Source organism: Ovis aries, chromosome 26, assembly GCF_016772045.2.
Source record: "Ovis aries strain OAR_USU_Benz2616 breed Rambouillet chromosome 26, ARS-UI_Ramb_v3.0, whole genome shotgun sequence".
NCBI classification, from domain to species: Eukaryota; Metazoa; Chordata; class Mammalia; order Artiodactyla; family Bovidae; genus Ovis; species Ovis aries.
Window position 1 is genome coordinate 32,642,127 of NC_056079.1, and position 22,204 is coordinate 32,664,330.

The 22,204-nt window shown below is 54.7% G+C and overlaps 1 protein-coding gene across 8 annotated transcripts in view; it reads right to left on the reverse strand.

Annotated features, from left to right (window-relative positions):
* Positions 1–22,204, reverse strand: part of FGFR1 (fibroblast growth factor receptor 1) — a 56,091-nt gene that overhangs the window by 7,212 nt on the left and 26,675 nt on the right. For 2 of the 8 annotated variants that reach the window (XM_060407149.1, XM_060407150.1), the window contains exons 3-17: positions 13,614–13,880; positions 12,176–12,265; positions 11,755–11,927; positions 9,923–10,046; positions 8,760–8,950; positions 6,265–6,409; positions 4,159–4,362; positions 3,201–3,345; positions 2,883–3,004; positions 2,252–2,362; positions 1,572–1,762; positions 872–994; positions 648–718; positions 307–444; positions 39–144 (exon numbers count right to left, since the gene is read on the reverse strand). In XM_060407149.1, the coding sequence (XP_060263132.1) occupies positions 39–144; positions 307–444; positions 648–718; positions 872–994; positions 1,572–1,762; positions 2,252–2,362; positions 2,883–3,004; positions 3,201–3,345; positions 4,159–4,362; positions 6,265–6,409; positions 8,760–8,950; positions 9,923–10,046; positions 11,755–11,927; positions 12,176–12,265; positions 13,614–13,880 (2,201 nt within the window). Of the gene's footprint in view, positions 1–38; positions 145–306; positions 445–647; positions 719–871; positions 995–1,571; positions 1,763–2,251; positions 2,363–2,882; positions 3,005–3,200; positions 3,347–4,158; positions 4,363–6,264; positions 6,410–8,759; positions 8,951–9,922; positions 10,047–11,754; positions 11,928–12,175; positions 12,266–13,613; positions 13,881–22,204 lie in introns of all 8 variants that reach the window. The other 6 variants (XM_042241378.2, XM_060407151.1, XM_042241377.2 and 3 more) reach the window with 6 other exon arrangements.

Sequence of the window (22,204 nt, forward strand, 5' to 3'; positions counted from 1 at the left end):
GCCGGTCGGCACACAGGATCTGGGAAGGGCCGCCTCACCTGGTTGGAGGTCAAGGCCACGATGCGGTCCAGGTCTTCCACCAGCTGCTTGAAGGTGGGTCTCTGAGAGGGGACTGCGTGCCAGCAGTCTCTCATCATCATGTAGCTGGGGCAGGATGGCGAGGTCGGGGTGGGGGGAGAGGACAGGCTCAGGGTGGATGGGCCGCGGGCGGCTGGCTGCGCGCCTCCTACTCCTCCCTCTACGCCCCGAGCCCAGCCCACCCCCAGGGCCCAGCCCAGGACCCCAGGCATCTTTTCTCAGGCTTACAGCTCGTTGGTGCAGTTACTGGGCTTGTCCATACGATGACCCTCCTTCAGCAGCTTGAAAAGCTCCTCCACGGGGACCCCAGGGTATGGGGAGCCGCCCAGAGTGAAGATTTCCCAGAGGAGCACCCCAAAAGACCACCTGTGGATGAGCGTTGTGGGCGCAGAGCTAGGGCCCCCCACTGACCTCACCACCTCTCCCCCCAAGTCCTCGACCCCAGGGGACCATGGCCCGTCAACCTCTGGAAACAAAGTGAAGGGGCAACATTTAGTTCATTTTCTGAAACAGGATGCGGGGCTGTACCACCCTGGAAACTCTCCCCAGCAACTGCTTATTTGACTCACACGTCGCTCTGGTGGGTGTAGATCCGGTCAAACAAGGCCTCCGGTGCCATCCACTTGACGGGCAGTCGGCCCTGCAAGCAGCACGGGGACACTGGGGTGGCCCGGGGCAGGCAGGGGCGAAGGTAGGGCTGGACCCAGCTCACCTGCCCACCCAGCCAGTCGGGGTGGGGGCAGCCCAGCGGCTCAGAGTCCTGGGGCAGAGGAAGGGCGGCGACCACACTTACATTGGTTGTCTTTTTATAGTAGTCGATGTGGTGGATGTCTCGAGCAAGACCGAAGTCCGCGATCTTCATCACGTTGTCCTCCGTCACCAGGACGTTCCTGGCGGCCAGGTCCCGGTGGATGCACTGTTGGGCCCGGAGGACCAGAGGGATTGGGGGGGTGGAGGTGGGGCACAGGGGAGGGTCAGCAGCCACCAGTGGGCCCACTGCCCTCACCGGCCCTTGCCTGCCCCACCCCTCGGCCCCCTGAACTGGCCAGTTTCCTGCTACAGGGTCCCTTTCCTGTAGGTCAAAGCCAGACATCCAAACACCCCCAGCTCTGGGCCACCCAATCACTTCAGCAAACCCTCAAGGTATGTTTCCCTCCCGGTGCTTGGCTTTCAACCTGCAAGCAGTGAGCTGAACCCCTCTCTGTCCAGTGTGCATGAGCTCTCATGGGGACGCCCTGTCTCCCTGGCCAGACACATCCATACAGGGCTGGGCTCAAACAAAGCAGCATTTACCCAGCATCCCAAGCTGCACCTAACTCTCACAGGACTGCATCTCCTCCCTGTAACCGGTTACAGCTGAGGCATCATCATTCTAACTTCACACTGGTCCAGCCCAATCCCAAGGCCTCAAGGCCACGTAGGTCTCCTGGCTCTGATGTTCCCGCCACCCCCCGGGGTCCCATGCTACCCAGGGGAGCCGTCAGGAGCCACACCTTCTTGGAGGCAAGATACTCCATGCCTCGGGCCACCTGGTAGGCACAGGACACCAGGTCTTTGGAGGAGAGCTGCTCCTCGGGGTGATGGCTGGGGTTGTAGCAGTACTCCAGCCCTGGCGGCCTCCGGGCCTGCAGGTACTCTCGGAGGTTGCCCTTGGAGGCGTACTCCACGATGACGTACAGGGGACCTGGGGACACAGCGTGGAGAGGCTGTCAGGGCTGCTGGGCAGCTGCACGTGCTGAGTCTCGCCCGGAGGAACCCCAAGGCACATCGCGAGCGTGTTCCCCAAACCCAGAAATTCATCTCACTCCCCAAAGAAAGCAAGGGCAGTCATTCTTCTCAGCCTAGTCCAGGACATTCCCAAGCAAAGCTGGGGCCAGAGCCCTGACCTCGACCGCAGCAAGTCACCTGTTCTGGCCACATGGTTTGCGTGGATCCAGGTGCCTGGACTCGCAGATGAACCCCCATGGGCATCGGGCCAGACCCCAAGAAACACATTCTGACTATAGCTAAACCGGCCTCTCCCCCAACCCGCTTCCCTCATTGTGGCTAAGAGATGCCCAATCCCTGACGTCCCAGCTAGGCATCTTCTCCCTGACAGACAGATGGCAGCAGCCTGAGTGCCTGCCTAAGCCCTTCCCCGCAATGGGTGGAATCCCACAGGCGAGGTGCCCACCGTCCTGTGTGCAGGCCCCCAGCAGGTTGATGATGTTCTTGTGTTTCCCAATCATCTTCATCATCTCCATCTCAGAGATCAGGTCCGACAGGTCTTTCTCTGTTGCATCCGCTGCGTGGACAAAGCAGAGAAAGGGATGGAGAAGCACTTGTGTCGGAAGGAAGGCCTACAGGACAAAAACTAAGGGAGGGGGATGAGGTAAACACCCAGGGGTCCCTTTCCTCTGGGACTTGCTTCTCTCTTTATGCGCCCCCGGTCCTTGGCTTTTTTTTTTTTCTTTTGGCGGCACCACAGGGCATGTGGGATCTCCTCTGCAGAGCAAGTGCAGAGACTTAACCGCTTGACTGCCAGAAGTCCCTCCTCTCTCCTTTTCACATCCAAATTTATCTCCCCTTCCCTCTTACGAGAGCTGCCAGTGTTGCCAAAAAAAAAAAAAGATCTGGGGTCACCAACTGATGACAGACGCCAAGGAACAAAGTGAGGTCATGGTGAGATGGCGGGGTGTGCAATGCCCCCCAACTCCAGGACAACCTAAGCAGGCTGTGGAGCAGGTGCAGGTAATAGCCTGAGGCCCAGAGTTTGCTTGGAAAGGGAAGGGGGTCGTTTCTGCAGGGACACAGGCACCACATACACTTTAGCATCTTCACGGCCACTTTGGTCACACGGTTGGGTTTGTCCTTGTCCAGCCCGATGGCCTCCGCCAACACCACCTGCCCAAAGCAGCCCTCTCCCAGTGGCTTGCCTAAAACCAGTCTTCAGGGAAACAAAGGGTGGGATAAGCTAGGGTGGTAATGTTCAAACCTGACAGGAACCCCCACTCCCCCTCCGCCTCCAGTTCCTTTGACTAAGAGCAGACAGTGGCAGTCACTTCTGGATGCTCCCCTGAAGGTCTGAGCCCACACCACTGCCCCCGTTAGAATAACGAGCTGGGGGGGCTGGGGGCGGTTACCTGTCCCGAGGCAGCTCCCAGCGAGGGTCTTCAGGAAGCTCATATTCAGATACCCCGGCCAGCATAGGGGTGCCGCTGGAGGAGAGACGCGAGGGCCGAACCAGCAAGACCCCGGAGTTCATGGACGCGCTGGAGTCGGCTGACACCTGCAGGGAGGCGTGGGGTCACCCTTCCAGAAGGGACAGGGGAGCAGCGGCAGGTCCCTTCCCTCCCCGCTCAGGCCTTGTTGCTAAAGTTAGAGGTGTGGACCTGGCATCCGGTGCTCCCTCCCCAACACAGGCAGAAAGGCCACAGGAGGTCGGAAGAACGAGGTTCTAACACTGACTTATGTTTGCCACCAACTCCTTTCTGGGTTTTGGATTACTCACCTTTCACATGAGTGTGACAGCCTGACATTCTGTAACTTGTCACTGCAAGAGCAACTCTCTTCCTGTCCTCATTCTTATGTGAAAACCCTGCTGTGGATGGGGGGTTCCTGACTCCCGAAGCCCCTTCCAGAATTAGCATGGCTCAGAGCGAAGCCTGCCTCCTTTTCTCATTTCACACACCTTCACCCTCTGTTCCATCTCCTGGGATGGGAGGTGGGCGCACAGGAGCGAGATGGCATCTTGGGACCCAGCTCAGCTCCTCTCCTCTGCACCTTTGCATCCCTAATGGGCCCTCAGGGGAAGCTCAGATTCATAATATGAGCTGGGCATTCAGTCCAGTGAGGACCATCTCCCAGTCCCCAGGCTGGCTGAGCAGGGTACTGTGGTTGAGGTAAGATGGGCTCACAGGATTCATCGGCCAGAAGAACTTGGAGCCTGACCCCAAGCACTTAGGACACTCTCCTGCTGCCACCCGGAAGCCGGACACCAAAGTCTGAAGTAGGGACCCTGTGGCAGGTCCCGCAGACCCCTCTGGGGTGCAGGGAGGACGCACAGGGTGAGGCAGAGCATGCGAACCCCCCGTCTACTTTCTGTTACCTGTCTGCGCAGAGGGATGCTCTTGGCTAGCTTGTGCACGGCCATCTGGCTGTGGAAGTCACTCTTCTTTGTGCCGCTCTTCATCTTGTAGATGATGACAGAGCCCACCATGCAGGAGATGAGGAAGGCCCCCGTGCAGTAGATGATGATCTCCAGGTACAGCGGCGAGGTCATCACCGCCGGTCTCTCTTCCAGGGCTGGGTCAGCGTGAACAGGACGTTAGTGGGCTCAGGGCAGGGCTGGTCCACTAGGGTCCCGGCTCCCTAAGAAACTCAACATCCATCTCCTAAACTCTGGGAGTCTTTGGGTTAGAGACAAACTGAGCTAGGTCCTAGATGGGATTGGGGTCCTGACACAGCACACAGCAGACATCCTGGGATCTGTGAGGCTCCCTGACCCTGACTTGAATCCCCAGAGGGATGGACTGTATCTTGCTAGCCGAATCCCATGCCCATGAACTCAGGAGCCCTGCTGGCTCAGGGACTGCTGGACTGGATGGGTACTTGGTGCCCTGCAAGAGACAGCTGAGCACTCATGCACGCTAGATGCCACTCAGTGTTCCCATGGACACACGGCCCTCCTCCACAATGCCCGAGCACTGGGTCAACACCTATCATGGGACAGCGAACGATCCGTTGGTCTTCCATTACTGATGGCCCAGGGGTACCCCGAGGGCCCAGGTGGCACCTCATCCATGTCTGCAGGCCACAGCGCCTGGCATCCAGTGGCACTCATAACGCAAAGACAATGATGCAGGGAGGAAAGAAGAAAACCAGCATATGTCCCGACTTCATTGCTCAGCTTTGCCTATGTCATCTATATCAGGTCAGACATGAAAACGTCTATACCTAGCCAAACTGCAGACAGAACTTCGCTTGCAAATGTCTGGATTATTACAGATAAACATGGAAACATCTCTTAAGACTTCCACTCACAGGTCTAACGCCTCACACTGAGCAAAGTCAGGGAGAGGGTTTTATTCATTTCTCCATTCAGACTCTCCCGCCTCCCACCCTCACTGAAGCCCAGGCAACTCAAGCCTCTTTCCCTCTCGCACGGAGGTGGAGAGGGTCCCATCCAGCAGGACATCCCTTCCCCCACCCCTCCCCTATTAAAGACCCCCGCTGGCCACAGGGGCCAGCACCCCGAGGACCTCCCCCAGGAGGCCCCAGGCATGACCCCAAACCAGCCCAAAGAACTCCCCAAGGTGCGACAAGGGACGGCAGAGCTGATAACGGAGAAGCGTTTCTGTTTTTCTCTTTCCCCAGCGTGGAGAAACAGAGACCATCCACTGGGAGGCACACAACACAGTACAAAGACAGTGATGAAAAAAGCAGAAAATGCTTCCGCGCCTCCAGTGGGCGTGCGTTATCAGAGGACGAGAGGGATGAGGAAAGAGACCAGAGTCCCAGGATGAGCAGCGCCGCGCCCAGCTCCAGCCCCGAGGCCGCCAGCCCACCACCCTGCACAGGCTGCAGGCTCCTGCCTTCCTGGCCCTACCTCCACAGCCCCCTCTGGAGAGGAGCTGCACTGGGAGCCAAAGAGGATAAACGGGCACCATCGAGCCCCCTGCGCTGCCTGGGAAAGGACTCGCTCAAAGCCGCTCAAGTCCTCTGTCTGGGTCTGGAGGAACCTCGCCCACCGAGATCAGCAAGGGGGAAGGTGGAGAGCATTGGTGCTTCCAAGCGGCAAGCCCCTCCCTTCAGAGCACCTATATTCAGTTACAGGGGGAGCCTCTCGGAGACTTCGGGGGCTGGCAATAAAGCAAGACTGCTGGACGCGAGGAGGGAAGGAGCCTGCCCTGAAGGAGAGCCCAGCTGCAGGTTAGATCCAGACCCCATGCATGTATCGCTCCAACCCGGGGGAGAGACGGAGGCAGGCCCACAAGTGAGAGCAATCTGAGATCCTGCACCAGGAGGAAGACTCCGGGGTGAGCTGAGAAGGTTTGATCCATGAGGCCAGATGACAGGCCGGATGACTTGCTGGAGCCGCGTGCTGCGTATGGAGCCCGGCTCTGTGTCTCCCCCGACCCTGCGATGCATGCTCCCCCCGTGGCCCTGGCGAGGGCAGGACATCGAGAGGAGGAGGACAGTGTATACCTTCCAGAACGGTCAGCCATGCAGAGTGATGGGAGAGTCCGATAGAGTTACCCGCCAAGCATGTATACTCCCCCGCGTCCTCAAAGGAGACATTCCTTAAGTGCAGCACCTCCATCTCTTTGTCGGTGGTGTTAACTCCGGCCGTCTAGAAGAGACAACGGAAGCCACATGGACAAGCCCGGGACCGGAGACCTCTCAGAGAGGGAACGAGGAGGAGGAAAGGGGGAAGAAAAAAATAACCAGAGGAAGAAAGGTTCCCCAGCGTCTCCTTTGCAACAACGGACAGACAAAAATCACCAGGCAGCGAGAAACCTGTTAGAGGAAGAGGGTGAGAGCCTGAGGAGGAACTCGGCAGACCTGACGGCGCAACGCGGATGGCTGGTTACACCCGTCACCAGGCGCAGCAGCCCCGGCCCAGCCCCGCATGCGGCGCGAGCGCATGGAGAAATGGGCCGGCGCGGGGGCTGTTTGGTTTCCAGAGGGGACACACAGGAGGAACAGAGGGGGCTGGCTGCAGCCTCACACAGACACTCATACCCGTACTCACCACCACACACACACCCTCACACCCACACAAATACCCCCATCCTACACCCTCAGACAAACACACCCCACACACACACTCACCCACACACATACCCCCCCACATCCCACACACTCACACACCCCACACACACACTGACACAGCCCCCCCACACATTCTCACTCCCTCACACTCTCACCCCCCCACACTCACCCACACAAATACCCCACACACACATATACCCCCACCACACACATACCCCCAAACACAACTCCTCAGTCACACACACACCCCCCACACACTCTCACCCCCCACACTCACCACCACACAAATACCCCCCACCCCCCACACATACACACAGCCCCCCCCCACACCCACACCTCCCCAGTCACACACACACACACACACACACCCCACACACACACTCACCCCCCACACTCACACCCACACAAATACCCTCCCACACACATACCCCCCCATCCCATACACACACACCCACATTCCCCCCACACACACATCGCTATAGACGCTGGTCCTCTCTCCTCTCCATCACTCGGACCCTCAGTCTCCAGGATCACCCAGGACGCACCCCACACGCAGCCAAGAACACACACAAGGCACAGAGGGGTGACACCAACACAGAACCGAACCAATCCAGCCGCCCAGGCCGGGTATTTTTCCATGGCTCCGGGCACTAGAAACAGCAGGCTCACAGGGAGAGTGGGGCGCTGGCCTCCCCACAGCTGCCCTGGCAGCTCGGGGCCTCCATCAACCCCCAGCACAAGGGCCCCTCCAGCTCCCCATTACCTTTTGCCACAGGTCTGGTGACTGTGAGCCACGCAGACTGGTTAGCTTCACCAATATAATTGGAAACCTTACACACATACTCCCCGCTCTGGGCCTCTGTCACATTGAACAGGGTCAGGACCTCCGCATCCGAGCTATTTATCCCCGAATGCTGGAACAGACCAACGACATGCTGTCAGTTGGGCCAACACAGAGATGTGGCCGTATTTGCTCCCGTGCGGTGTTAAGGTGGGCCCAGGAGCTAAGGCAAGAGGCTGAGGTGACGCTTATCCTCTTTCCCTCATTAGCAGGATAAAAAAGTGGACTTTAAAAATCCATGTGACTGAAAAACAAACTGAATGAAAAAAATCATTGCCCCAAGCAAATGTTTCATTTGTGTTAAACCCCCTCCTCCAGGAAGAGGGCAGAGATTGCCAATGGAGACAGCAGCCAAGGTCCAAGGCCCTGGGCCCACTTCCTACATGGCAGTTTCAGTGCCCAAGGTGAGGCGCGTGGTGGCTGGCTGGGAAATCTTTGGAACAGCCAAGCCAGGGAGGAGGAGGTCTAAGGCTGGGACCAGGAGGGAAAGCAGGTTCCCAGCTTCTGGTTACTTCCTGTTGCAAGATCCACTGGAGAATTAGGCAATTAGCTTCCCTGGATTAATGGAGCATTCAGGGACATTCGAAGTCTGGGAGTGGGAGGAAAAAAGAAAGTGCCATTACTCCTGAAACCGCTGAGGACTGACCCATGGCCTCAGCTTTTCCAGCCCTACCTAAGCTAAACCGTGCCTGGCATCAGCCCACGTGCCAGAAAGGATGTGACTCAGGAAGCAGGGCAGAGACTAGCAGATGCTTGCTGGGAAGGCTGTGGTGGTGGGCAGTGGGAGAGCAGAGTGCCAATGCCTTCCCAGAGAAGCTGACCTGAAAGCCTGGGTACGGTCACCGTCCAAGCTCTTTAGAAGCCAGCAGTGCTCACCCCCAGCCCTCAGCATCCTACGAGCCTTCACCCATGACCTGCCACTGGTCCTTTGGAAAGTGGCCAGGGGCCCACGTAAGATGGAGCCTGGACCCAGCAGAAGGACCGGGGCCCGATCGCAGGGACTGAGCCGGACCCCAGCCACCTGGGCCCCAGGAGATACAGGCCTCCTTCCCCGAGCCCAGCCCACGGAGACCGGAGCCAGGATTACCTTCAAGATCTGGACATAAGGCAGGTTGTCCGGCCCAATCTTACTCCCGTTCACCTCGATGTGCTTCAGCCACTGGATGTGGGGCTGTGGGTCACTGTACACCTTGCACATGAACTCCACATTGCTGCCCAGGGCCACCGTCTTGTTGGCCGGCAAGCCCGCCTGCAGGATGGGCCGGTGAGGGGACCGCTCTGGGGGGGCACGGGATGGGAGAGGGTCGTCAGGCCCTGCCGTGGCTGCTCCTGGCTGGAATGCTGACAGTATCCTAAGGACCAGCACAGAGACGCATTCCCGGACCAAGCCCAGCCTACCTGCCTGTAACTAAACCCACAGCCACTCAGACTCTTGCTGTTCAAACTGTGGTCTGGGTACTGCAGCACCAGCTTCACCAGCCTGTTAGAAACACTGACCCTCAGATCCTACCCTGGACCTCCTAGATCACAAGCTTGTATTATTATTATTATTTTTTTTGCTGCACTCCATGGCTCGTAGGATCTTAGTTCCCCAACAAGGGACTGAACCGAGCCATGGCAGGGAAAGTACTGAGTCCTAACCACTGACCCTCCAGGGAATTCCCCAGAAGCTTCTCTGCATACCATATCCTTAAAGCCAAGGCAGAACCCTGGCTGTGAAACTCTTTACCTTAAGGTCGCCAGAGAATGAGATTCAGAGCCTCTGGAAGGCAGAGGCTGCACCACAGCACCAAGAGGCACGGCGATCTTCCTAGTGTCTCATGCAGTGCCTGGAGTCTGTGTGGACTGACCTCTCTGAGCCTCAGTGTGTTCCTCTGTACAGTGGGAACAACAGCACCTGCCTTGCAGGGTGCTAGAAGAATTGCCTGTGGTGTATTTACTGTACCCGGCAGACCACTCGCATCTGTGGAATGGTAGCTACTATTAAGCTAGATTAACCACTACTATGCCAGTCAACTCCTGCAAGAGAGACTCAACAACACCTTTCCCTTTACAATGAACCTGTGGTACCACTGATCCTCCCAACTCTACTGACAGATAAGAAAAGGGAGGTGTGAAAAAGGAAGGTGACAGAGCTAATAAATGCCACAGCATCCTGACTCCACCCCTAAGTGAACCTGGCTCCCAGGCTGTGTTCTCCGCATCCCTGCTCCTTCCACCAAACTCCTCCTCCTGTCGCCACCCTCTTACCCACGACATCGAGCTGGTAGGTATGGTTGATGCTGCCGTATTCGTTCTCCACGATGCAGGTGTAGTTGCCCTTATCCGAAGGCACCACGGAGTCCATAATGATGCTCCAGGTGGCATAACGGACCTGAGGGGAAACATGCCAAAGGGCCCCATTGCGGGTGTGGAGGGAAAGGTGGGCAGAAGCCACGCACCCTCCAATCAGAGCACGCAGCTCGGCTGCACAGGGAGCTGGGGACCATCATGCCAGCCCACTCACACTCTGCAAGAAGGCATCAGGCAGAGGGGTGTGAGGACTCGGAAGGTCTGCCCGCCACGGCCAAGGCCATCTGCAATCTGGACAAACGTGCCTTTGGAGCCCTCCCAGATACACTGGGAGCTTTCCCAACACTGCACCCCTGTCCACACTGCTCTTGTGGCAGAGCAGTGTCCTGCTAAGAGTCCAGCCATGTCCACCCTTGACGAGACGTTTCACAGTCCACGTCCTGTCCTCTCATCCCTCTGGGCCTCACTGGTGCAGTGCTCCCATTAGATGGACTCTGTTGGGCAGGACGCTGCCTCATAAGACCCAGAGCACAGGGTGCTGCACACAGCAAGTGCCGGCTGAGTTACTTTATATACAGTTTGTTTTTCTGATTTCCTCTGCTTCTCCTTTTTAATATCTATGTATTTTGGTTACGCTGGGTCTTGGTTGTGGCATGTGGGATCACGTTCCCTGATCAGGGACAGAGCCAGGCCCCCCGCTTTGGAAGCAAGGAGTCTTAGGCACTGGACTGCCAGGGAAGCCCCTCCTCTACTTTTCTTATGCAAGATTAATGAGAAAAGAGCAGCTAGGTGAGATGGGAGAGAAACAGGGATGGTGAGAATGATCACAGGGTTTAAAGGAGGGTTAGATGAAGACGTTCTTCTAGAATTATAAACGGGCAAAGGACTTGAACATTTCCACAACAAGAAATGGAAACCACTTAGGAACACATGAAAATTCTAAGTTTGTTCCTAAGCAAAATAGCCCACAGAGAACAATATGATACTCTCACCTGTCAAATTTGTTGGCAAAAGTATAGCCAGTTTATCATTCTCATACTCTGCTATGGGAGGGTGAATTCATTTTCCCTTTTAAGAAAGTAACTGTTACCACAATAAAATAAAATGAAAAAAAAAAATCACACCCCTACTCATTACATCATCTTCCATTAGAGCAAATGTCACAGTAAAATTTTATGTCTTCCCATTGCACTTTGAACTCTACTGCCTAATACATTTTCTGGAAAGACGTGTATCCAAGAAATGTTGGTGTAAAAAATGAATAAGTGAACAAATGAATAAAATTACCTAACTTTATTAGGGGAAAAAAGAAAGGAATTGGGTAACATGCATCAAGAGCTTAAAAGTGCTTATACTTTGCTCTAGTAACTTCCAGCAATCTGTCCCTAAAGAGAAATATTTTAAAATATTGACACAGACTTAACTACAAAGATATTCACCATAACATTATTTACAGCAGTGCAAAACTGGAAAATAACTAGTATCACAAAATAGTTCATTAAATTATGGGACAATTAATACTGGGATATTATAAAGGCATGAAAAATTATCTTTCAAATACATGGCAAAAGACTCATAATGTTAACAACTGGCAAGAAATTAGATAGACAATGTGACTGACCATGTAAAAATCACATACGTAGGAAAAAAAAAGACTAAAAAGATTTAAGTTTATTTGCTTTTTTAGTATTTGAAAATTTTATTTAAAACAATTAAAGGCATATAAGTAAGGATTTTCTAAGCAGCGTCTCCTGCCCACCTTACTCCAGCTTTCATAAAAACCCAGGTACCTTGTAGCCTCCGATCCTGTGGTCAGGCTTGAATTCTTTGCCGTTTTTCAGCCAGCGCAGCGTGGGGTTCGGGGTCCCACTGGAAGGGCATTTGAACTTCACTGTCTTGGCAGCTGGCACCGCGTGCAGTTTCTTTTCCATCTTTTCTGGTGACGTCCAGTACGGAGCCACGGCTGCCCAGGGAGAGCAGAGACAGACAGGGCCTGGTCAGGCTCGGGGAGGCCCCACCCACCTGGTCGCCACCTGTGAACGATGCCCGCACTGGTCTGGACCCCGGAGGGGAGGTCCCCCGGGCCAAGCGTTGTGACCCCATGTGCCCAGCTACCCCTCCCTTCTCCAGTTGTTTGCCCAAGCTTCCCCTTTTCCATTCCAACCCAACCCCCGGGCCTGGAGGCCAGAAAGGAAAGAAACAGTGTCTCACGCATACGGTTTGGTTTGGTGTTATCTGTTTCCTTCTCCTCGGAAGAGGAGTCATCGTCGTCATCGTCGTCCTCCGACGAGGGGAGCGCATCTAGGGCAAGAGGGAGGGAGCACTGAGGTCCCTCCCCCAGGAAAAGAGGCTGTGGCTTGCATCCAGTCCACAGCCACCCCGGGAGCACGAGGGCCAGTCCAGTAACAGGCGACCACGGCGACCACTCCCCACAGAGCCTCCCTCAGTGTCCATCCCTCTGCGGGACAGACACGGTTTATGTAAGAACTGCATGCCCTGTGCCTGTCCCCCTCCTCTGCTGACCCCAACACACTGCTCTTCCCTTCCCCGAAGCCTTTGCCCAGGGCAGCTCCATCACGGATAGGTGGGGTTCTCTTTAACCTAACTCCACCCTGCACTCAGAGGCTCACGCCGCATCTCAGAACCAGCAGCCAGGGCATCCGAACCCTCCTTTGGAAACCCAGACAGATCGAGGCACTGTGGCCAGAAGCCATATCCGAAGCCCTGGGCTGAACTCTCTGGAGTTGCAACGTTTCTAGCACATGTCTGCTGAGGTCAGGGAACTGCGCTTCTCAACCACAGTGGACAGGAACCCGCGACACAGTGGGCAGCTGCCAATGCCTGCCCCCAACAAGTATCCACCCCTTTGAGCGTGTGGTCACCCATCAGGGTTCGTGACAGATCTTTCCTCAGTCCTTTCTAGTGTTTTGGGGGCATCTGGAGGGAAGTGAAGGAGGCACGTCCCTCTGCTGGGGAGGGGTTGTTCTAGAGGATGTTTGGCAGGCGGGGGAGAGGCCAGGCTCACAGCCTGAGATGCACAAGTGGTGTAAAGAGAATTCCAGCTCTACTCGGTTCAGTCCTAAGGTTTTGTAAAAGTCACATCCTACAAGTGGCAGGTCCCCAAAATCACAGAGCTCTAGGGTTCCCTGGCTGCCGTAACACAGATCTGGAAACTAGAGAACACGTGTCTCCCATCAAGCCGTGACTACGGCGGTGCAACTGGGTCATCCACTATCCCACAGGGATCTCACCATGAATCTGGGGGTGCTGATGACTAAGCCCAGCACCAAGTCCAATCGGCCAGGGAACAAGAGTTTGGAAGCAGCCTGAGCCCTGGGGCACCCCGATGACCTGGGCAGGCTGTGCTGGAGAAACCACCATGTCTCACTGCCCCCCCCTCCGGGGGTATCAGTGAGCACCCCCGAGGTGGGTCCAGGCAGTCCTCCGCTCTCCAACCCGAGGCCAGCACCCCGAGTCACCCCCTGAGAGCTAAGCCGCGCAGCGGGCGGGGGCAATGTTAGTGGGTGGCAGCTTCTGCAGCAGAGGGGAGGGCGCAGATGACGGCAGAGGAAGAGGCCGGCCTCCCCCTGAGACCAGCAAAGAGGGAGGCAGGGGCGGGGAGAGGCAGAGGGTGGACTTGGCTACCCACCTGAGACGTTGACAGAGAAGTAGGTGGTGTCACTGCCGGAGGGGCTGCTGGTCACGCAGGCGTAGAGGCCTGAGTCGGCGGGCACGGAGCCCCGAACCTCCACCTCCTCCCCGGTGATGCGCGTGCGGTTGCTGTCCGCCAGCTGCACCCCGTCCCGCAGCCAGTTGATGCTCTGAACATCGTCCCGCAGCCGACAGCGGAGCTGCAGCAGGTCACCGGGGTGGACCAGGAGGGACTCCACTTCCACGGGGGCTCCCCAGGGCTGGGCTGCAGCCGCCACAGGGACCAGGAGGAGGGCAGAGGGAGCAAGGGGGCAGGAGGGATGGGGAAAGACAAAGGCATTATGCTGGCCGCACAGAGCTGCAGCATCCCCGGGGGGCGGGGTACGGAGCTGGGGTGGGGGGTCAGTCGGGGGGACAGCTGGCTCCTTGGGCACCCCCAATGCTTCCTATCCACCCCACTCCTCCAGAGGGCAAAGGAAGACAGAGGCGAAGTTAGGAAGCAGCTGCAGCAGCATTAAGCGGTTCAGAGTGGGTTTCCCTCCATCTTTTGGTGAGGGGGGCAGCTCTGGCCCTCCCTGGGACCCCTGTGTGTCTAAAAACATCCCCTCCCCACACACGCAGCTCTTTACCAAGAGCAGCCGCTTCCCAGGGGAACACACTGTTCGCTTTCGGGTGGGGCAGCCTCACCCCTCTCCCCAGGAACAAGCCCCCACCAAAATGCAGCAGCCCCCCATGTGGGGGGCAGCGTGTCATGGGCGGGGTTCTAGATTCAAGTGATCAGTACTGGGGGGGGCTCTGAGCCCCGCAAGGAGTCCAATGCACAGGGTGTATACGCGGGAGAGACGGCCCGAGGAGAGGTCAGCTCAGGGGAGCCTCTGGCTAACAGGTGTTGGGCCAGAGGATTCGGAGCTTTTGACTATATTAGGAACGGAGGTCGGCAGCTGCCACAAAACCCACACTTGCCCTGGCAGCAAAAGCCGCTCCACACAAAGCTCCTTTCTCCTCGCCCCACTGCAGGGCTCCCCCTCTCAAGCCCCCAACGTCCTCTCCGCTGCCCTCCTCTGACACACAGGCACACACATCCACTCCCCCTCACTGCTCCCCCACCCCACCCTGAGTCCGGGGGTCGACACACCCACCCCTCTCGACCATCAGCGCTGAACTCGCACCAACAGGAAGGCCTGAGGCCGGACACAGGACAAGGCCAGCCTCAGGCGTATCCGTCTTCTCCCAAGCACACCCCGTCCACACTAACGTGGAGAAACGCATCTCCCCATCGCTCTCAGCACTTGCATGCCTGCCCCTGGCATCTTCTGCCCTCTGCCCGGCCTCCACCAGAACAACACACCTGAGGTAGCTCGCATCCACCACCTACCTGTCTGGTTTCTACTGCCTTCTGCAGCCTTCTTTCTTTCTTACCCCCAGTTCAGCATCAGAGGCTTGCTGGCAGCCCCCCTGCAGGTACCGGATTCGGAAGGCTCTGAAAGGTACCTGGCCCCGCCACCCTGGCGTCTCTGCCTGGCTCTCCACCCACCCTCTGGTTCTCAGCCTGGCTGGAAACTGCCCCAGAGGCCTTTCTGACCCCAGTCTGGGTCAGGGGCCCTCCCCTCACACTTGTCACCCTGGAGGAAAGGCCCCTTTCTTGATAAGGTTGCCAGAGTGGGAACATGTCAAATTTACCTTTAAACCCCAACACCCAGGAGGGCCCTGGCCCACAAGAGCTGCCAACAAAGGCTTGCTGAATAATCGGACAATGATGCACTGTCTCTCTGTCGTCTTCCCTTCCAAACTCCGCTTCTCCCTCACCATCTCATTTTAACCCACTCTTTCTGAAGTCCCCAGCAGGTTTCTGCTAGAAACCTCACTGATGAAATGTGTCCTGGGCACCAGGGACTAACAGCAGCTTTTTGGGGGGGCCTCGGACAAGGCTCAGAGGCCATGGCTGCAGGCCGGGTGCCCCTCGACCCAAGGGCTCTGTCTTAAATCCTAGGTAGTAAATACTGAGTCATCAAAAAGGAGGTGCTGGTTTAAAAGGGTTTGGAAACAAACCACTAGGCCCGCACTCACTTATTTTTGTGAATCAGGTCAAGAGGCACACCACAAAGGTGAGCAGACCACACACTGATTAAAAATAAGCTTTTGTGGGTCTTGGGGGAAAAAAAAGTTATTCTTTCCATTTTTAATGGTTTGTGGTTTTGCCAAGAGGAGGCAGAAGAAAAGCCATTCAGACTTGACCCTTAGGGAAACAGAAGACGCTCCTATGGATCAAATCTCATTTTCCTGCAATGACCTCACTGATTAAATATTTTGCAGCTCATGATCTGTACCAGCCGTTGGTCAAACAGTAAACTCTGGTAAACTCAAATTCTTAGCCTCTGACAGGTCCCAGAAACAAAAAGGTAGCAGGGAGAACATGGGCGTTGCCCCAGAAGAAAGCAACAGAGAGAGACTTGGCTCTGCTGGGACCAGCTCGGGCTGATTCCACTTGGGTCTGAAACTCCCCGCTCTTCCTGGCCAGGACATGCACACAGAACTCTTCTGCATGATCTATATAAAGCCTCAAGAGCCAGCTTTCTTGTCCCAGTCCCTGGAGGTCAAGCTCAGCCCGATGCTCCAGGCCACGGTGTGCTAGCCCGTTCACTCTCCTGATCAATATCGAAGGCTGTGTAGAGGGTGAACTCCAACCCCTGCTTTGCCTTCAGGGCTCCTCTCAGTCTGTCCCCTCCTCCCCATGCGACCGTCTTCTCCCCACCTTCCACGCCAAGTCTGGCTGTTTTCTACACTAACCGTATTCTGCAGCCACAACAAAACTGACTTCTGCTCAAGGCTGTCGGGCATCTCTCTAGAACTCTCCTACCCACCTACTCAAAGTGCACAATCCAAGACGCCCACCCTCCTTTTCTGTAAAAACAGTTACCATCTGATTAGCACAAATTTGCATTTGATTCCAAGCCATCTTGCACTGTTGCTTTTTCAAACATCTTTATTGAGATATAACTCACGTATCATAAAATTCACCCATTTATAGTGTATCATTCAATACTTTTTAGTATAGTCACAGAATGCAACTATCACCACAATCTACCTTTAGAACATTTGTATCACCCCCCAAAGAAACCCCATACCCATTAGCAGTCACTGACTATCCCTTCCCCCTCCACCAGCCTAGGCAACCATTTTCTGCTTTGTCTCTATAGATTTGCCTATATTAGGTAGTTCATATCAATCGACTTGTGCAATATAGTTTTTTTGTGTGTCCTCCTTTCTTTTAGTATGTTTTCAAGGTTCTTTTCATGTGGTCTCATGTACTTTATTCCTTTTAGTGGCCAAATAATAGTTTTTGTGAGTATACCACATTTTACGGATCTACTTGTTGGCTGATAGACATTTGGGTGTGTTCTTTCCTAATTGTCAAAAGTGTCCATGTCTTGCCTAAGAAACAGAAAGCAACTCAGACCAATAGAATAGTCTATTATAGTTTTCCCACAGTGCCTAACAATGTCAGAAACACAGAAAAATACTCAGTAGGTCTTGAAGTTAGCATCTGGCAAAGACTAAATTTTAGAGGAACTGAAAACATTCTTCTCAATTTAAACCAAAACCTACGGCTCTTGGTTTACAGTGGACTTTTTTCATGGCTAATGGTGCTCTTGGATGTGTGTCAAAGCCTCCATTTACAAAGCAGGTAAATGCCACTTTCTTCGAGGAGGTAATGGAAAGGTAACTGACCATCTGCTGGCTTACCGGGCCCTGCCACCCGGTGGCCTCTGTGCCACCACCTGGAGTAGCAGCCCTGACCTTGGAGCATCATCTGTAAGGCAACTGATGCGGGCGTCCCTGCTCACTGGCCGCCTGCAACAACGAAGTCATTACTCTCCATTCTCCTGCGGTCTTTGCAGGGTCCCCCATTTATGTCCCCGTTGGAAAGGCCCTTGCATCTGTGGCTCCGTCTCCACTGAGCTGGCCTTTCTCTGACCAGGACCCACAGACCAGGGCTCTTCATGTCGTTAGGCATCAGGAAGCAAGAAAGGAGCTGACACCTTTATTGGGCTGGCCATGACTGATGAAGAAGAGAAAGCAGTTTATTGGGCAGCGACTTGAAAAGATGAATTGCAGTGGAGAGGCTGCGGGGGAGACTGCAAACCCACACACTTGCTTTGTGTGTCCTGTTTCCTGAGAGATGAGGTGGGCAACGGAGGCTGGGGGACACTGGGTATCTATATTCCATGGGGACCTGGCCTGAGGCGTAAAGCACTTGGCGTGAGTTTCACTCCAACAGGCTCTGGGTGCAGGGTGCTTGAGGTGCCCTGGAGGAAAACAGTCCATCCTGCTTCCACGCCACCTCAGAGTCACTATGATCGTCACTGGGAGCAAGAAGGTTAAGGTTAGGGTTGGACTTGACTTGCACACCCTTAGAGGATCAAGGGTGCCCTGGCCATCTCTCTGGAAGACAGGAGAGAATGAAGGCTCCTGCTTAGCTGCCTGAATCTGGAGCTGAGGAGGACTCTGGTCGCGGGGCAACTTCTAAGACAGTGCAGACAGCAGGTGGACCATGGAAGGCTGTGCTGGCTGGACCCAGGACACTCTTAGTGGGAGGGACGGGGGTTCAGACAGCAATCACCAGTCCCATCTGCTTCTCTAATGGAACCTCTCCACCCTCCAAGGGGAACTAGAAACAGATAGGGACCCAAACGTTTTAGTAATCCTCAAGGAAGCAGCTAGAAAAACAGAGAGGTGAGAGTGGTACTTCTCAAGTCTAGGAATGTGATTAATGTTAGCGGGGTCCTATGGAGTCCCTCTCCCTCCCTACTTTCCTCCAAAACACCAGGGCTCTGTAATCGCCAACGAGCCAACAGGATACAGCAGTTGGCCAGAAATCTGCCACTGTCACCTAGCAGGCAGCTCTGTTCTGGGTTCATCTGTTCAGATCCAAGTTCTTGATTCTAAACTCTGAGTCTTCTGCCAGCCCTGGGCACCATGTAGGGTGGGCAGTGACCACAAGGAGGCTCAAATCTGTACAAACGTGGTCATTGGAAGATGAGACCCCAATTTTCCCCAAATCAAAGAGGACAGGGACTTTCTCCAGAATGGCCATCAGTGGGTTGTCTCTGTGAGCCCTTGTTGCTGTGCAAAGAGAGGTCATGGATTAAAATAAGCAGTGAAAGAGCTGGTCAGCCTTGGGCTGCTGCTGCTAAGTCGCTTCAGTCATGTCCGACTCTGTGCAACCCCACAGACGGCAGCCCACCAGGCTCCCCCGTCCCTGGGATTCTCCAAGCAAGGACACTGGAGTGGGATTTTCCAGGCAAGAGTACTGGAGTGGGTTGCCAGTTCCTTCTTCCAGCCTTGGGCTAGCCAGGGTGATAAGATTTACACAATACCTGGTTGCTATGGAATACTGTATCATACAACACGAGGTAATGGGAGAAGAATATGAGAGCCCAGGACAGGTGACCCAGCACAGGCTCCAAGGTTTCGGAACTTAAGTATTGGTGGTCAAAGCAGATGGCGATGTTTGTAGCACCGGGCAACATGATGGTAGCGGAAGGCAGTGAAACTTTGTGGGGAGCAGAAAAAGATGGGGTGCTTACGAGCAAGGCTATGCCTCGGGATGAAGGGGATGGGAGATGAGGCTAGACCATATGGCCTGCCTGGAACAAAAGAAGACACAGCAGAAAACAGCCCCCTCCAGATAATTTCAACTTAAAGGTGGGTGGATAGAACAGAACCACCGAAGAAGTCCCAGGGAACTCACTCCTCTGCAGTCACTGTGAATGCAGGCCTTTCATGCCACATGGACAAACATACTTGAAAATGTATTTTAAAAATACCACTTCACCAGCCTCGGTCCCATAAGAACCAATCTGGTCTGGAAGCTATCCATCCCGGAGCCCCACAACTTCGCATGAATCCAGCAAAGAACAGCACCATATTTGCATAGCACTTTACGACTGACCACACGCCTCCTCATATATTATCTTGGGATCCTTAAACAACTCTGAAAACAGTAATGCCAATATTAGCCAATACTGGCAGCAAGCTTACTATCTACACTCCATATCCTGTGAATGCTTTTACCACAGAGTATCCCTGAATCCTCAGAGCAACCATGAAAACTGATGTGTTAGTTGCTTGGTCGTGTTCGACTCTGTGACCCCATGGACTGGAGCCCGCCAGGCTCCTCTGTCCGTGGGGATTCTCCAGGCAAGAATGCTGGAGTGGGTTGCCGTGCCCTTCTCCAGGGGATCTTCCTGACCCAGCGATCAAAGCTGGGTCTCCTGCATTGCAGGCAGATTCTTTACCAACTGAGGCACCTGGGAAGCCCATAGGAGGTTGATACCATTGTTACCTCTACCCTGGGAATGCAGAAGCTGATGGTATGCCAAGTACAAGTGCTTCACAACAACCCCGTGAAGTGAGAACCGTCACCCTCATTTGACAGAGGAGACACGGAGGCACAGGAGGTTCAGGATGTGTCCAAGACAGCCTACCTAGTCAGTAAGTGGCTGAGCAGGGATTTGCCTCCAGGTGGCCTGGCTCTCCAGAATCCACATGCATCCAGAACCTTTGAAAGAGACCAGTGCAAAGGGTCTCTATTTGTACCGTCTTTGCAATCCTTGCCTCCGGAAAGTGAAAGAAACCCTTTCTGGTCGGCCCCTGGGTCCCGCCTAATGGCACCTGTGTCTCCGACCTTCCTCCCATGGGACTCTGCAGCTGGCTGCTTTAGCCTCCTCCTCCTCTTCTCATTCCTTCACCTCCACAACCACTACTTGATAACTTGGTGTTTTTTTACTTACAATGCTCTTTCCTGGTCATGCTCATCTACCCTTTAGAGTTGAGCAGGTGTGACTGCGCACATTTGGCAGATGAGGAAATTGGGAGGTGGGGGTGGGGCAGCCCTGTGACCATGGCGGACCCAGGGCTAACAGTAGCGCCCCCTTTTGGCGCGGCACCTGAAGCTTTACAGGGCGTGCTTATTCACGTCTGTGCTCATTTGCATTTATTTCAGTTAAACATGAGACAGTGGAGGTTGAGAGACTTCTCCCAAAGTCATGAAACAGTCACGAGTCTTAACCACTGAACCACCAGGGAAGTCCCCCCAAGTCCCTCTTGAGTGCAGCTTATAGCTGAGCTGATGACCTCAGATGACCCCTGCCTGATCCACTGAAAAGATCAAGAATGTCAGGCAAAGAGGCTGGCCACCCATCCCCTGGGCCAGCTCCCCCTTCCTCCCCCATCACACATCCTGACTGTCCCAGCCCTGGCCCAGGCACTCTGTGTCCCATCCCCTCATGCCCCTGGTTGCCTGGTTTGAATGCCCTCCTCCAGGACCTGGGGCCTCTCAAGTCCTGCCCGCCTCCCCCCTCCAGCTCTCCTGTCTCCTCACCCCGCCAAGCCAATACCCTCACTGCCCTTTATTTTGCTTTCTCCTAAAATAACACTTTCCTGTCTCTCCATCACTTCCCCAGACATGAAAACTCATTCTCTGGAAATTTCTGCAGCTCTGTTGCTCAACTTATTTGTAATGTGACTTACAGATTTTCACAGCTCTATCGTGCCCTCATTCAAAATGCTCGGCTGAGGGCCGATCCATCAATATGTCTCATCTACCCCGTGGTCAGTGTGGTGTCATCTCTATGCCCACTCTGGAGAGGAAGGGTGTAGGGCTTGAATAGCTAGCCCCCCAACAAATCCACGTGTGACGGCTCTTAACAGTTGCAATCCCTTTTTGTTGTTCAGTTGCTCAGTCCTGTCCGACTCTTTGAGACCCCATCGACTGCAGCTCGCCAGTCCTTCAATATCTCCTGGAGTTTAATCAAATTCATGTCCACTGAGTAGGTGATGCCATCCAACCATCTCACCCTCTGTTGCCCCCTCCTCCTCTTGCCCTCAATCTTTCCCATCATCAGGGTCTTTTCGAATGAGTTGGCTCTTTGTACCAGGTGGCCAAAGGATTGGAGCTTCTTCGTTCCTAGGAAATCCTTTGGATTCTGCGTTTCTGGGTTGAGAAAATTAGAAGAGGGGCCATGCTCTTTGGTAATGTGGGGAACCGGTGGTCTAGGAATGTTTACAGTCTTGACACAAACTCCCCAGAGATAAATGAGGGGGCAATTGTGGCTGGGGGAGGAACTCGGGGTGGCTTTGAAAGCAACTTAAAAGGAAGACAGAACAGCCCAGCGGGGCCCCGGGAGCCCTCTGTCGAGGTTTTTATTACGTTATTTTGGCTTTGAAATGGAACTGAAAACTTACTTTAGTCTGGCAAGGCCAGGCCAGAGGGGGTTCTCATCAAAATCCTGGGGGAAAACGGTCATCCTGTAAGGGTGGGGGGTCCAGGGAGGAAGCCCTCCGGATGCGTGATCCCCTGGACGTGCGGCATCCCCGAGACAGGGTGCATACAGAAGTGTGCGGGAGGGGACACGGGGACACCAGTCAATTAGTGGGGCCTGACACCCTGGTCCAGCCAAATTCACCAGGCCCCCCAACCCGGGGGGATTTGGAGTGTAGGGTTTTTTTTTTTTTTCAAATAGAAAAAGGGAAAGAAGTAAGAAGGAGCATTTTGCATGCAAATGGGCCGCTGCCAGAAGAGCCCAT